At 39.5% G+C, this 14,515-nt stretch overlaps 1 protein-coding gene across 1 annotated transcript in view; it reads right to left on the bottom strand.

The window, feature by feature from the left end:
• The window catches only part of slc12a5a (solute carrier family 12 member 5a), a 151,972-nt gene extending 137,457 nt beyond the window's left edge, over window positions 1–14,515 (bottom strand). The window contains exons 1-2 of the mRNA XM_077572853.1: window positions 14,368–14,515; window positions 13,767–13,888 (exon numbers count right to left, since the gene is read on the bottom strand). Coding sequence (XP_077428979.1) covers window positions 13,767–13,822 — 56 coding nt within the window. The 5' untranslated portion in view covers window positions 13,823–13,888; window positions 14,368–14,515. The remainder of the gene's footprint in view (window positions 1–13,766; window positions 13,889–14,367) is intronic.

Genomic DNA, 14,515 nt, shown 5'->3' with positions numbered 1-14,515 from the left:
CGGACTGAGGTACAGTACCAGTACAGCAGGGTTTTCTCCCAAGTCTGGTCCTTGAGAGTCCCTATCCAGCCTGTTTTATTTAAAGTTATCTCCCTCCTCCAACACACCTGAATCAAATGATCAGGATGGCTTCTACACTACTTAAGAACAGATCATTTGATTCAGGTGGGTTGGAGGAGGGAAACATGGAAACTACAGGATGGATAGGGCCTCTGGAGGACCAGACTTGGAGACCCCTGCAGTACAGTTTATTAACACAATTTTATCTTTCGGCCAAAACTTAACCTAGTTTTATTATGATGACACTATACTGTTAAATGAACACCGATTGTACAGGTGGACTTAAAACAAAATGTCCAGTGTGCATGTGTGATCTAACTTGTTTTTCTTAAGCATTTACGTTAAACTACACAACTTCCCCTTTCATCTTTCGGGACAAAACACACACACTCGCACACATTTTGGCAAACGCGTGCGTACAAAAGCAACACATGACACTTAGTTTTGAGTTCATCTCTACACACATTTCAGGTGAATGACACTTGGCTTGACTCCAAAGCAAAGAGTGTGATTGGGAAAGCAAAGAAAAGTAAAGTTACTCCTGCGTGGCCTGTGTTATAACACTTGGCACACTTGGCTGTGTTGTTGTTGTGTGCGCTTCAAAAAAGGTGCTTTGGGTTCAAGCCAAATAAGATGCCACCGCCGAATCTGTGTCAGTCATTTGAGAGGACGAGGGCACCACAGAAGGACAGTTAGAGGCAGAGCAGGCCTGATAGGATGGGCAACACAACCAACCTGCATTACTACACCTACCTATTGATATCAATAAAAAAAAAAATAATTTAAAAATAATAAAAATAAAAAATATATATATATTAGGGGTGTCAAAATGTGTGTGTTGATTTTGAGTTAATTTAATAATAACACTGCGATTGGCTGGCAACCAGTTCAGGGTTTACCCCGCCTACTGCCCGAAGCCAGCTGGGATAGGCTCCAGCAGCCCCCGCGACCCTTTTGAGGACTAAGCGGTTAAGAAAATGGATGGCTGGATAATAATAACAATTTAACTTTTAACGCGTGATTCGTCCACGTCAAAATTTAGCACTATTCAATTTAATAATAATGCATATATTTGTAGAGACTTGGGTCAAGTTGTATTTTAGAATAAAAAAATGTGCAGAATTTCACAATGTTTAATATCATGTTAAAGATTAGATATCTATTAGTATGAAAAGAAACATTTTCTGAGCTGTCACCGTCTTACAAATGCAATTATGCCATCTAGTGGCAGAAAAAATACCTCAATCCAAATCACTATCACCCTCCTTTTTTTTTACATTGCGGTACATCTTTTTAATTTTAACTAAATTTTTTGAATTATTATGAAATTATTGTCTCAAAGACTAAAAGATGCAGCCATATTTCTATTATTTAACATTTTTCCATTTTTATGTTAACAAGAGTATGAAAACGTAGTAAAAAAAAATATTATGCATTTTATTGTATATTTAGAACAGATTTGCGATTAATCGTGAGTTAACTATTGAAGTCATGTGATTAATTGTGATTTTAGTTGCCTGACACCCCTAATGTATACACTGTTTTATCAATATGACCCATAACCTAAACAATGCAATTAAAAATAAAATGAAATATTTTCAATGGGGGAAGTAAAATTAAACTGCCTTAGGGTTTTAAAACGTGCACACTAAAATGTGAATTGCCAACATTGTAAATATTGTTTTTGTCAATTTGTGTGTACTGTACTTCTGAAATGTCAAGTTATGAACCTACTGACCTCTCTATTTGTCAACATCGACACTACCTATCCACGTACACACCAACAAAACCACACTACTGGCCCATGTGCCTCTCAGTTTATCCTTCTAACAAACAAAAGGTTCAGCACCTAATGTACCTAATCCATACACCTTCTTACCAACCTACTGTACCTAAACTATTACTTGTAAATTACATTATCAGCACAGGTATTGGAGTTCAGAAGTTGCAACCAGAAAGTCATCGTAAAAACACATGCACAGGTCTTTAAACTAAGACATCAGAAAAGCTCATATGACAAAAACAATCCCATTTTTGGAAGACCATACATTTGAAAGTTGTTCCATCCGCGAGAGGCGTCCACGTGTCCGACTACAAGTAGTTTCGCAATAAGCTACTAGTACTGGCAGAGGACCTACGATTGCACAAAAAAGAGGACAGGTGGCCAAGAACACACAGATACACACACAGAGGAGAATCTGCCAAGTGGTGTAATATTTACGTGATCTGGTCATGTTGACAGACAGACTTGCTTTAATGGCAAACAGATGTGCGTCTCCTTTGGGGGCGGCCACAGGGGACAGCGCGCCGCCGGATGGATCTCAGCTTTCGCCAAAGGATGCTAAATGGCGACACAGCTCAGGTCAAGTGCATTAACATCACGGCGCTACTTTGGAATTTATTGACCCGGGGTTGACGGCATTTGTAAACAGCATCATTTTTGGATTGTAGTCATCCACCCTTCCTGAATTTAGGGTCCTTTGTTTGGATTGGACAGCCAAATGTCATATGCTTTAACAATTCTTTTTTTTAATTGTCAACGCCCACCTACCGATCTATCAACATCGACCTAAAGAAGTTGTGCTCAAGGTTATAGCCAAAGGTTGTCTTTGGAAAATAGATGTACGAGTATTTGGTGCAGTGGTTGAAGGAGTGGCGAGTCCGTACAGCACAAATCAAGTCAAGTCTTATAAACACAAGAGTCACATGTCCACAGTTGACAATATCAACGACATCCCCGAGGAAAAACTCATCCGGGGAAAACTGAGAAACCTTGAGAAGGGACCGCAGCACACATGGCATCATGACTCTTTATGACTGTTATCCCAGAAGGAATCCTCTCCTAGAGAAGATGCACAAGAAAGCCTGCAAACAGGTTTGCTGAAGCACATGCATTACTGGAACCATGTGCTGTGGTCTGATGAGACCAACATAGACTTATTTGGTATAGATCAGGGGTCTGCAACCAGCGTCTCTGGAGTCTTTAGTCCATACCTTGTGGCTCCCTGTGGATCCCCCCCAAAAATTAGTAGAAATTATTATTATTATTATTATTACATATTTATTTTTTTAATTTCTAGACAAAATATTCTTTAAACGATTTAGTTTAAAAAATGAATCATTAAATATTAAAAAAATGTCCGTGTCTAGAGGTTAAAAAAACAGAAAAGATGCTGTGGTCTGATGAGACCAACATAGACTTATTTGGTATAGATCAGGGGTCTGCAACCAGCGTCTCTGGAGTCTTTTGTCCATACCTTGTGGCTCCCTGTGGATCCCCCTCAAAAATTAGTAGAAATTATTATTATTATTATTATTATTATTATTATTATTATTACATATATATATTTTTAATTTCTAGACAAAATATTTAGTTTAGATTTAGATTTAGTTTAAAAAATGAATAATTAAATATTTAAAAAATGTCCGTGTCTAGAAGTTAAAAAAACAGAAAAGATGATGTGGTCTGATGAGACCAACATAGACTTATTTGGTATAGATCAGGGGTCTGCAACCTGCGGCTCTGGAGTCACATGTGGCTCTTTAGTCCATCCCTTGTGGCTCCCTGTGGATCTCCCCCCCAAAATTTGTAGAAATTATTATTATTATTATTATTATTATCATAATTATTATAATTACATATTTATTTTGTAATTTCTAGACAAAATATTCTTTAAAAGATTTAGTTTTTTTTTAAATTAAATATTCAAAAAATGTCAGAGTCTAGATGTAGGTCAAAAAGTTTTAAAAAATTACCTAAAAATGCCCCCCCAAAAAAAAAAATCATAAAGTTTCTAAAAAGGAAAAGTAAAAGCTAAATTTTACATTAAACCCCATGAAATTGCCCCCCCCCCCCCCCCAAAAAAAAATGTCAAAGAGTTTAATTTAAAACAAAAAATCTGAGAAGAAAATGTTCAAAATCCTGAAAATTACCATCAAATGTCTTTGGAATTGCCCCCCCACCCCCCAAAAAAAGGCAGAAAATAAAATGTTTAAAATGCAACTATAAAAAAAAATTACCCTAAAATGTCCACAAAATTGCCACAAAAAAAATCATCAGAAAATTGCTAGCAAAAAAGGCAGAAAATTTATCAGAAAATTGATAGCAAAAAAGGCAGAAAAAAATCCAAAAGCGTAAGATGAAAGAAAGAAAGTGTAAACAAACGGTCATACAACTTTATGACCACCTGCGCAACGTAACGCATAGCACATACGACCCCATGTTTATTATTACTATGATCATTTGTAGCCAACACTTCCTCTGAGACTTGATTTGATTTGAGAAGTTGCAAGGTGAAGCCGGATCAAAGAGTTTCCCCTCAGCGCTCACCCGCTTGTGCAAATGGACACCAAATGATAGCATTTAAATCAGAGCCCAGCAGAGGCCATTAAGAGGCCTTTCTTTTAACAGTTCTCTTTGGGGAGCACTTAGGGGCTGACTTACTGAAATACTGAAATAATATTTACCACCCAATAAAGTGTCAGTGATGCATTATTAGGAGCGACTGCGCCCTGCTGTTTTAACAAGGAGCTTTTTACGGTGACGCGGATTCCCGATCAGAGGCCGCATGTGTGCGCGTGTTTTCCAGGTCGAAAGGGAGCATAACAAGTTTACGGCCACAAAGTGCAGAGCAGAGTCCTTTGGCAAGCAGGCCTTTGAGGAGGTGATTCGGGGAGAAATCGATGGGCTCCAATGAAAGACAGTGGCAAAAACAGCATTTGGAGAAGACACACACACACACACACACACACACACACATGGTTGCACAGTGGGTTAATGATCAGATGGGCGGCCTCATCGATGTGTAATAACATGCGTGGGGAGGTCAGTCGCTTATCGGCCCCGTTGCCCTCCGACAATCGTACGGCGTGGATGCAAAAACATCAAGCTCACAAAGTCGGGGGGGGGGGGGGGGTGGGGGGTGGCTAAACAATACGTTCCACTCTTTCAGCCATTGATTATTCAAATCATTCCAAATTTAAAAAAAATCCACTTTTGCATTTTCAGGCAGTGGGCTGCCTGAAACAGCGCCACCTAGCGAACTCTGGCTAGGGAAGCACTATGTACACGAAACTCGCCCTGCCTACTCCTAATGACGTCCTGGGACAAACACAACACAATTTATGGGGCGGGGGAAGGGGTGCATTTTTTGTGTTAGCATGATGCTAGCAGATTTTAGTAAAGCTATGCGATTGTTTTAAGCACAAGCGAAATTCTCTCTGTTTAACTCATTCACTGCCATTGACAGCAATAGACGTCAAAAAATAATGTGAACTATGTCTATTAGTTTAAAAAAAAAATCATTTTTGTTAACAAGAGTATGAAAGCCTAGAATTTTTTTTTTGTACATTTAGAACAGATATAAAATTTGTGATTAATCGTGAGTTAACTAGTGAAGCCATGCGATTAATTACGATTAAAAATTTTAATCGCCTGATGCCCCTAATTTTTCATCTTTTCTTTTTAAAAAAAAAAATTTATAATCTTTATTTTTTAAAGAAAAGATTATTAAAATTTAGGGGCGTCAGGCGATTAAATTTTTTAATCGTAATTAATCGCATTACTGCACTAGTTAACTCACGATTAATCCCAAATTTTATAACTGTTCTAATACAATAAAAAAAATCTAGGTATTCATACTCTTGTTAACAAAAGTGGAGAGTTTTTTTTAATAGAAATAGTTTTAAAAAAAAAAATTAAAAAATAGTTTAAATGAATTTTTTACTTCTATAGTCGTCGATGGCAGTGAATGAGTTAATGTTTAGTTGTACTGTAAATCTCAATTGAGTGGCAAAAAAAAAGTTAAAAGCCTTTTTATTTATTTATTTTTTGAAGAATCGTCCACTTTCTGCCAAACTAATGCTTGTTGTGAAGTGAGTTGAGTTCATTGCCACCATGCAGCAAAATTGCAAGTCGAAAAAAGAAAAAGAAAAAGAAAAAGAAAAAACAATCATCTGAAAGGTGACATTTTAAAAAATCTCAATGTGCATTATCTTTATAAGCCCTTTCAGGTCAGCTACAAATACAATGCTTTCAAATTTTCAACAAGCTATTTCCTTTTGCATGAAAACTAAACTCACTTCTCGGAAGCAAAGTCATTGGGTCCAACTGTATGGGTTCACTTAATGTGTTGTGCATAAATGGTTTGGGGGGGGGGGGGGAACGCTTATCTGCTTCAAAAAGACTTACTAAATTGGCAGTAGCATTAACGTATGTATAACATCATTGTTAACCTACAATTCCCCCCCCCCTCCCAAAAAAAAACCCCATAAGGGAACCCTTATCATAAATATTGTAAAGTGGTGGCAACCGCTATTTCCTTTCATGTACTGTTTCTTATTCTTTAATCATCATGTTATGTAATATTTGTTTGGCTAACCTGCTTCATTACAGGCTTAAATGTCTTCCCCCGCACGCACACGCACGCACACACACACACACACACCAGCATTCACTTTGCACATTACATTGATTTACACTCATTTCTGGGAAACTCGCGCAAACGCCGAACGTGCCGCGCCGGTGAGTCAGTGAGGAAAACGCGATGATTTACGATGAAAAGGCAAAAAGTTTGGCGGCGCCCCGACCTTAGAAGTAATGACAACAAATGGAAAGCCTAACGTATCATAATGGAGCGCATGCGGGAAACGGGTCCGAGGGTGTGCATAAAAAGCAAATATGCCACTTGTAAATGCACGTGGAAACAGATGCTAAAGTGTCCAGATGCAGCCAATTATTTTTTTTGCTTATTTATTACCAGTGGTAGCGTTTAATCCAGTCCATATTAGCAAGTGAGTTTAACAAGGGACAAATGTTCCATGTGGGCTGCAGTCTTTTTCTCTCTCTCGACCACATCAGGAAAAACAAGTGTCCCTCCTTTTTTTTTTGTTTTGTTTTTTAAAGGTTTGAAACTTTAAGGTCACAGTTCGGTTCGCTTTACTGTACAGTGAAGAAACAAAACGCAAAACATAAAACCGCTTTCCTAAAATTACTATATTCAGCTAGCAGTACATAAATTGTCCAAAAAAATAAAAAATAATAATAATATAAAAATAGCACTATGAGGTTGAGAATAAAATAAAACATAAATATCTAAAAAAAAAAATATATATATATATATATATATTTTTTTTTTTAAATAAACAGCAGCTTAATTAAATCTGTTTCCGATTAGTGTAGGGTAACATCATTATTAGGAAATTATATTCTACAACATATAACATTGTAAATCTTTTCTTTTTTTTTTTTTTTTAAAAAGTGCAACATCAATAGTTTTTCTTCCTTTTAAAAATGAATGTTAAATGATAATAAAATACAATATATAATTAATAGCACATAACATATTTTCATTTTAATCAAGGAGAAGATGCCCACCGGGCGTCTGCCCCCACGGCAGATGGCTAGTCCAGCCCTGATTGATAGTTTGACTTTTCATTCCAATGGATGTTATTTTATATATGCTTCATGTCTTCTAACATTTTTTTTTTTTTTACACATTCCTGATCTAACAGTAAGGACTGTTAGATTTTTACTTGAGCAAAGGGCTCTACTAAGCATGTAGTACAAGTACAGGAACTGTTAATGCATGCGTGTTGTGTGTGCGTGTGTGTGCGCGCGAGTTATCCATCCATGACTTTCTGTGTGAACCCGTGTCGTTCCCACTGTGTGTTTTTTCTTTTCTTCTTCTCACCACATCCTTGTTTTTCCCCTATCATCTTCGCGTCGTGTTTCCAAAGTCCTCCTCCGCCTCTATCGGGGCGCTCGTTACCACATCTGTCTGGACCCGGTACCGTGCGGGGTCATTGAGGCCTGATCAAAAGTGAGAGATTAAAAATATGTTCGGTGCACTTAACATTCCCCTCGCTGGTTTTGCGATTTGTGTTGACTTCACTTTTTTTCTTCTTCCTTCTTTTAAACACGTGTGTGTGTGTGTGTGTAAGTCGGGAGGCGTAAGGAGGGCACGAAGACGCCGCTGTTGTGAGCTTCCTTGGAAAGGAGCCAACATGTAGAGTTCAGAGGGGTCCTTTGTACCCTGTTATGAACTCCTGCGACCTCGGTGTGTGTGAGTGTGTGCGTGCACCAGGTATTCCTCATGTTGCGGGGACATTAAGTTGTTTACATACTCACTTTGTGGGGAACAAGTCCCAGTAGCGTAAATAAGGAGAACGCTCAGGAAGTGACATTAAAGATATACAAACGTGTGTGTGTGTGTGTGTGTGTGTGTGTGTGTGTGTGTGTGTGTGTGCGTGTGTGTGTGTGTGTGTGTGTGAGGGGGTTAAAGGGTTGATGTGGTGTCGGTAAATGAGTGAATGAGCTCAAAAACATGCACTGGTCGACCTCCCCTGTGCCAACAAGATGGAAAGTGATGCCCCCTTATCAACCCACTCACCCCACCACCAGCCACACACACTTTACTCACGGTGGCCTCCGCGCTTACTTAGAGCGTGTGTGCGTGTGCGCATTGCGTCATAGTTCCAGCATACATGTATGTACAGCCCTTGCAGTGTTTTGGATGGTTGTTGTTTTTCAATCGAGTTGTACGGGTTATAGGTCACATTCATCGTCGAAACAGTTTTAAAGCAAGTTGTATTGGTCTCATTTTTTTTTTATATCACAAAAACGTGGCATTTTATCAGGGGGGGTGTAGAATTCCGATAACCACAGTACATTGGACAACAGAGAGTGGTCATGCAAGACGTAACGCACCTGAGCCCAAGTCAATTAAGGACTGCGTTTCCTGTTTACGAGCATTAAGTGCGATTAACATGGTGCCCTAAACTTTACCACATGGTCGCTTCGCCTTGGAGAAAAACAAGCCACGTTGCCTCCTACACTTCGGGCTCGTCAGACCGCAATCCCGTCAAAACAAATCTTTAAACGGAAAGTTTGCACGATATGATTTATTTGGGAGATGAGATGATTTTTTTTTCAAAAATCAGTTCCAGTTGAATACATTTTGTAGAAACTTTATTAGGACGTACATTGTTATTTACGTGGCAACGCATTCAGTGCGTAGTGACGCAGAATGGCGGCTGGCTCTCTGCCGAGCGATGTGAAACGAAAGCAAGGTAAGCCTGGATGCGATCAGGAGAGTACTCTCGTCATTCAACAGATTTCATCGTCCCTTTAGGAACGCTACGGAGGCCGCCATTCTACGCCATTCTACGCCACTACGCACAGAATACGTACGTCCAAATAAAGTTTCTACAAAAATGCATTAAACTGGAAACCATTTTTGAAAAATGAATCTCATAGTTATGTTAGTAACAACCAAATAAATCATATGGAGCAAACTTGTCATTACAGTCGGGGGGTTCCTTTTTTTACATTCAGTAATCCCTAATTTCATCTAGTGGCCAAAGAATAGCATTAGAAGCACGCAGGAAAGACAGAGCGAGCCGGAATTAGCCGGAGCAGCTAACAAGAGCGGCTAGCGGGAGGAGCTAGTAAAAACTTGCGAGAGCAAAAGCAGGAAGTGACAAGCAACGACTACTGCACTGCTATGAGATGAATGGCAAACGGAGAACGTGAAACACAGAGCAGCCTTCCAAATTAAAAGCATAGATTTCAAAACAAGATATAATTAAACATCACACACTAAACAGCTTGATAGATATCACTGAATTACTTTAACTCTATTGTATTGAATTGAATTCTTTGCAATTCACTGTTTTCCTTAAAAATAAGTTGTACAACCACATATTTTGATTGGGACTTTTTTTTCCTGGCCACTGGCTTATTTGTTTCATCTTATTTATCCATTTTTTAAAAAATATATATTTTATTGTATGATCTATGCAAAATGTCTTTTATAAGCAAATTGAAGAAATATAATTGTTATTAATTTCATTAAATTTTAAGAAAATTTGCAATAGTTGGAGTCTTTTTTTTAAATTATCTGTCATTGTTTTTTTTGTGGAATATTTTATGTATCATAAGTATTAATGGTATCAGCACTTGGTATCGGTATCGGTGAGTACTGAAGATTTGAGTATCGAACATCCCTACTATTGACATAAGCCGTCGTTTTTTAAAAAATTAATGAATAATTAGTTCGCCACTAGATGGCGCTAGGGATCACTAAATGTCCCTTCAACTGCAACGGCATTGTGAGATCAATCGGATGCTTAATCGGATTCGTCATCCTGTTTATGAACTGATTTGAAGGCAAAGAAAAGGCGAGTAAACATCATCTGCTGACAACTTTTGTTGCGATACAGAAAGTACAAACACCCCCCCCCCCCCCGATGTCCTGGCCCACATGCGGAAACCTCACACACACTTTTCCACTGGCGGCCTCTGGATGCTAGCGGGAGATTTATTCGAGCCTCCGCACTGTCCCGACACGCTTGTTTTGATGCTTTTCAAGACAACTTCCGAGTTCCTCGGCGCCGGCGTTTACTACGTCAGTGAAACCCGAGCTCGTTACTGAAGGCTCAGGAATGTTTTTCAGCCGACGAGTGGCTTTCGAGTCGTTGGGCCTGTTCCTGAAAAGCCCCCCCCCCCCCCCCCCCTCGTTTTGGGGCTCCGCTGTTTGCTCACTCTCACTTTATGAATCAGAAGCAACACATGTTTTCCAGGAAGAGTGAGCGTACGAGTGTGTGTGTGTGTTCCGAGCGTTGGCCCCAAGCAAGTCATTTCCTGCCATGCTTAACCTCTGCCCAACCTTACCATCGGCGTCGCCCGAGGGGGGGGACGGCGAAAGGAGGTGGGAGACCGCCACGAAGAACCTCAATAATGTCGGGAGTGTCTGAGGATATATTGGCCGCTCTCACGCGACGATGTCACCGGCATCACAAGCAAGTGCATTTCATTCATGGAAAACAAAATCGAGTGAAGTGTTGCTGACCTTCACGTGCCGGGATTTAAAGGAAAACACATTCCTCGTAAAAGACCCCCAAACAAACATGCCAATACGGTACGACTTCCAAAACACGCGTGCGTTTTCCCGTAGCAAAATTATGGAAAGTGAAATCAGGTGATGTAGGGTCATCATTTCTTGAAAAACAGCACCAGCAATATAACTATAAATAAAATAAAAAAATCGAATTACTCGCTAACCCGATAACTCAATCAATCATCAATTCCCGTCAATGATGATGCCCACCCTTTTGCAGAGTGCTTCTGCATTTTCGGCGAATGCTTCATAACGTAAAGCTTCGCAAAAAAATACCGGATTTTCTGCACTATAAGGCGCACCCAAAAGCCTTTAATTTTAATTAATTTAACACTGCGCTTCATAATCCGATGCGTCTTATAGAAATTCAGAATTTTGAATTTAAAGTTAGCATTCTAACTTTAAAGTCAGAATTTTGATTTTGAATAAAGTGAGAATTCTGACTGATAAAAATTGTAGGTGTCAAAATGAGTCTGTTCATTTTGAGTTCATTGAAAGTTCCTTTAACGCCACTATTTTTTAATTTAATTTTATTTATTTTTTTACGCGTGGTTGCTTACTTGGAAAGCCTGTACTGGGGTAATTCCACGTCAAAATTTAGATATCTCTTAATATGAAAAGAAAGCTGTCACCAACGTCTTACAAATGCAATTATGCCATCTAGTGGCAGAAAAAAATGACCTCAGCACAAATCAATTACACACTCGTTTTTTTTTACAGTACAGGACATCTTTTTAATTTTAACTCAATTTTATGAATTATTAAGAAATTACTGTATCAATGACTAAAAGATGCAGCCATATTTCTATTGGTTTAACATTTTTTCCACTTTTATGTTAACAAGAGTATGAAAACTCAACTGTACATTTAGAACAGATCTACAATTTTTGATTAACCGTGAGTTAACCATCGAAGTCATACGATTAATTAGGATTAAAAATCTAAATCGTCTGAAACCCCTAAATAAAAATACGCACCACCTTCCGAAAAAGCAGTGAGCACTTTTGTTTCATTTGAGTTTTATTTAGATTGATTCCGTCCCGTGAATGTCCAACAGTCGCACGTCCAACAGCAGATCGGTGCATGCTGACATCCATCAAAGGGACTTGTGTTTCTAGCGATAAGATAAGGCGGCGGGGCGATGAGTTGACGAAGGGAGGCCGCGGGAGTACACGCTGTATCTGGGGGTCAAAACTTTGACAAATTCACCCCGCCGGCTCAGGTCGTAGAGTAGCCAAGTGCGCCAACGATGTCATCAACGAGTTGACAGCGGCCGCGGTGGCAAAGGTGACATAACGGTTGTCACGTGGTGTTTATTTTGGAGTTGTTAGGTTCGATAGGATTATACGGGGGCAGCACGGTGATTTAGTGGTTAGCATGTCTGCCTCACAGCGTTGTAATTTGGGGTTCCTGTATAACATTTGCATGTTGAATGGATGTTTGCATACATACGCTCTGCAACAGAGACTCCCCACACTTTGCTTTTTTTTTTTTTTTTTAAGCCTAAGCTACATATGAAATGGTTCACTGTCTGACACTTCCCTCCAGGGTCTGCCTGTTAATGCAAAAGAAGGCACCTGGTCCTTTTCCGTCCAGGGAAGCCTGACCCAGATCCGGAAGGGGTCAGCAGGTTCGCGGAGATCTCCTTGGAGCTCGAGCCAACGTCTCCGTCATTAGAAATGACCTACTTTCTACTGTATATAATGTCAATAATCTATGGCTTATTGTTATTATTTTTTCCTTCTTTTACATCTGGTGGTATTAGTGTTGGCCGCATGTCAAGAATTTGAACGCCCCGTCAGGGCCAAAGAGGAAGTGCAAAAGGTGGCGCAGCGTCACATACATCAAACGGTGATGGTGGAAATCCTCTCGAGTTTATTTAATACTTTATTTAAGTTCCATTGTGTCATTCACAAACTGATGTTTTGGATGTTTAATTTCATTTTTTTCAAGTGCTGTTATTTTGGACGTACGTTTCAGCAGTTTTACACTGCAAAAAAAACATATACCAAATTTAGTTGTCGTTATTTTTAAGCGGTTCATTTTCACAATTTTTCAGTTATGGAGGAAAAAAAGATTGTTATTTTTCCTCGTTTTAACTGAAAATATATTTTTTAAATATCTGTTTTCTCTGAATTTAGCAGGGAAAACCGGTAATCATACTGGAGTTTATTTGGTCTTTTATGTGGAAAAAAATATTTGTTTTAGATTTTCATTTTAATAGATTTTAATGGAGATTTTTCTTTCTTTTTGTTTTTATTTTTTACATTTTCTTTGCCATTTTCTTTGAAAAAAATAAAGTTAAAGAACCATATTGCCTCGCTACTTATTTTTTGTTTTTAATGAGGAGAAAAAAAAAGCACAAAAAATATTATTTGAGATGTTCGTTGTCACTGTTTTAATCCAGGAAAGGTTTCGGATGTTGATTTTTATTGTGTATTTTTTATTTTTATTTTTTTACTTGACTTTAATGTGCAGATTCAGATGTTCATTTTTGTAGGGAAAAGAGTCACATTGTATGTTGTTTTTTTTGCCATTTTTAATTTTGGGTAAAAGAGAAAACTGCTCTTCATGTTCAATTTCTAAAGAAGAAAGGTTATTGTTCATTTGTACAAAAAAAAAAGAGAACCCACATTTTCACAGCATGAAAAGTCCAACACTTAATGGGTGCTGATTTAAGACATCGCCAACTAGTGGCCTGGCATGCATTGTGCAGCAGTTGTTATGTAGGTCCGTCTGAGCGTGGATCATTTTGACAAGTTTGTCCGTAAAAAGTTGTTTTTCGTGGACTGTGCGGAGTAAACGTACCTTCGGTTCACGTAGTTCACAGAGCTGTGCAACTGTACTCTCAGTGAACTCTGCATCTGCGTTTCACCTCAGTCACCCCTCGGTGTTACACACTACAGCGGCTACAGCGTGAGGCGCACCATCTAATGGAGATACAAGAGATAAGACGCCATCATGAAATCCAACAACATGTTTATGAGCGTGCTTCTAGCGGACGTGTTGTGTAAGACGGTAGCGGGAGGAAGGCGGAGCTCCTTGCATTACTTCACCGCTGCTGCCGGCCTGTTGTAAATATTTTCATTCTGACTTTTTAAAGGGGGTGGGCTTTGGAGCTAAGGGGGCACCTCACATTCTAGGTCAGCACTCGCCCGCTGTGAGTGTACAAAGCCGTTACGGCGGCGAGAACAACAAGCCGGCTAATCGCCTGCCCCGTGGCCTCGGCGCCATTTTGCCACAAGCGCGGCGCGACGTGAATGCGCTCTTGTGCATTCCGAACATGAATGTGAATCTTTGTGTGCATGCGTTGCCCGTGTAACCCCCGTAACCTAACCCCCACCCCCCACCCCCGCCCTCCCGCACCTCATAGCAGCTTCAAATCAACCCGATCGGCGAACTCACTGACCTGTCAGTCAATTTGGACACGGTTTGAGTCATCAGGTTTGCGTGCCTGAGAGGGTCAGTGGGCCCTCCTATCTGGAAGCGCTCTCACTTATCATCCTGCCTATCAGCCGGCGCTCATCTGCGGAGACAGCACACGGCGGGGTTCAATC

This window comes from Vanacampus margaritifer, chromosome 8, assembly GCF_051991255.1.
Source record: "Vanacampus margaritifer isolate UIUO_Vmar chromosome 8, RoL_Vmar_1.0, whole genome shotgun sequence".
Taxonomy (NCBI): Eukaryota; Metazoa; Chordata; class Actinopteri; order Syngnathiformes; family Syngnathidae; genus Vanacampus; species Vanacampus margaritifer.
The sequence above is the reverse complement of the archived record's forward strand: the minus strand, read 5'-3'. Positions and strand labels throughout refer to the sequence as shown.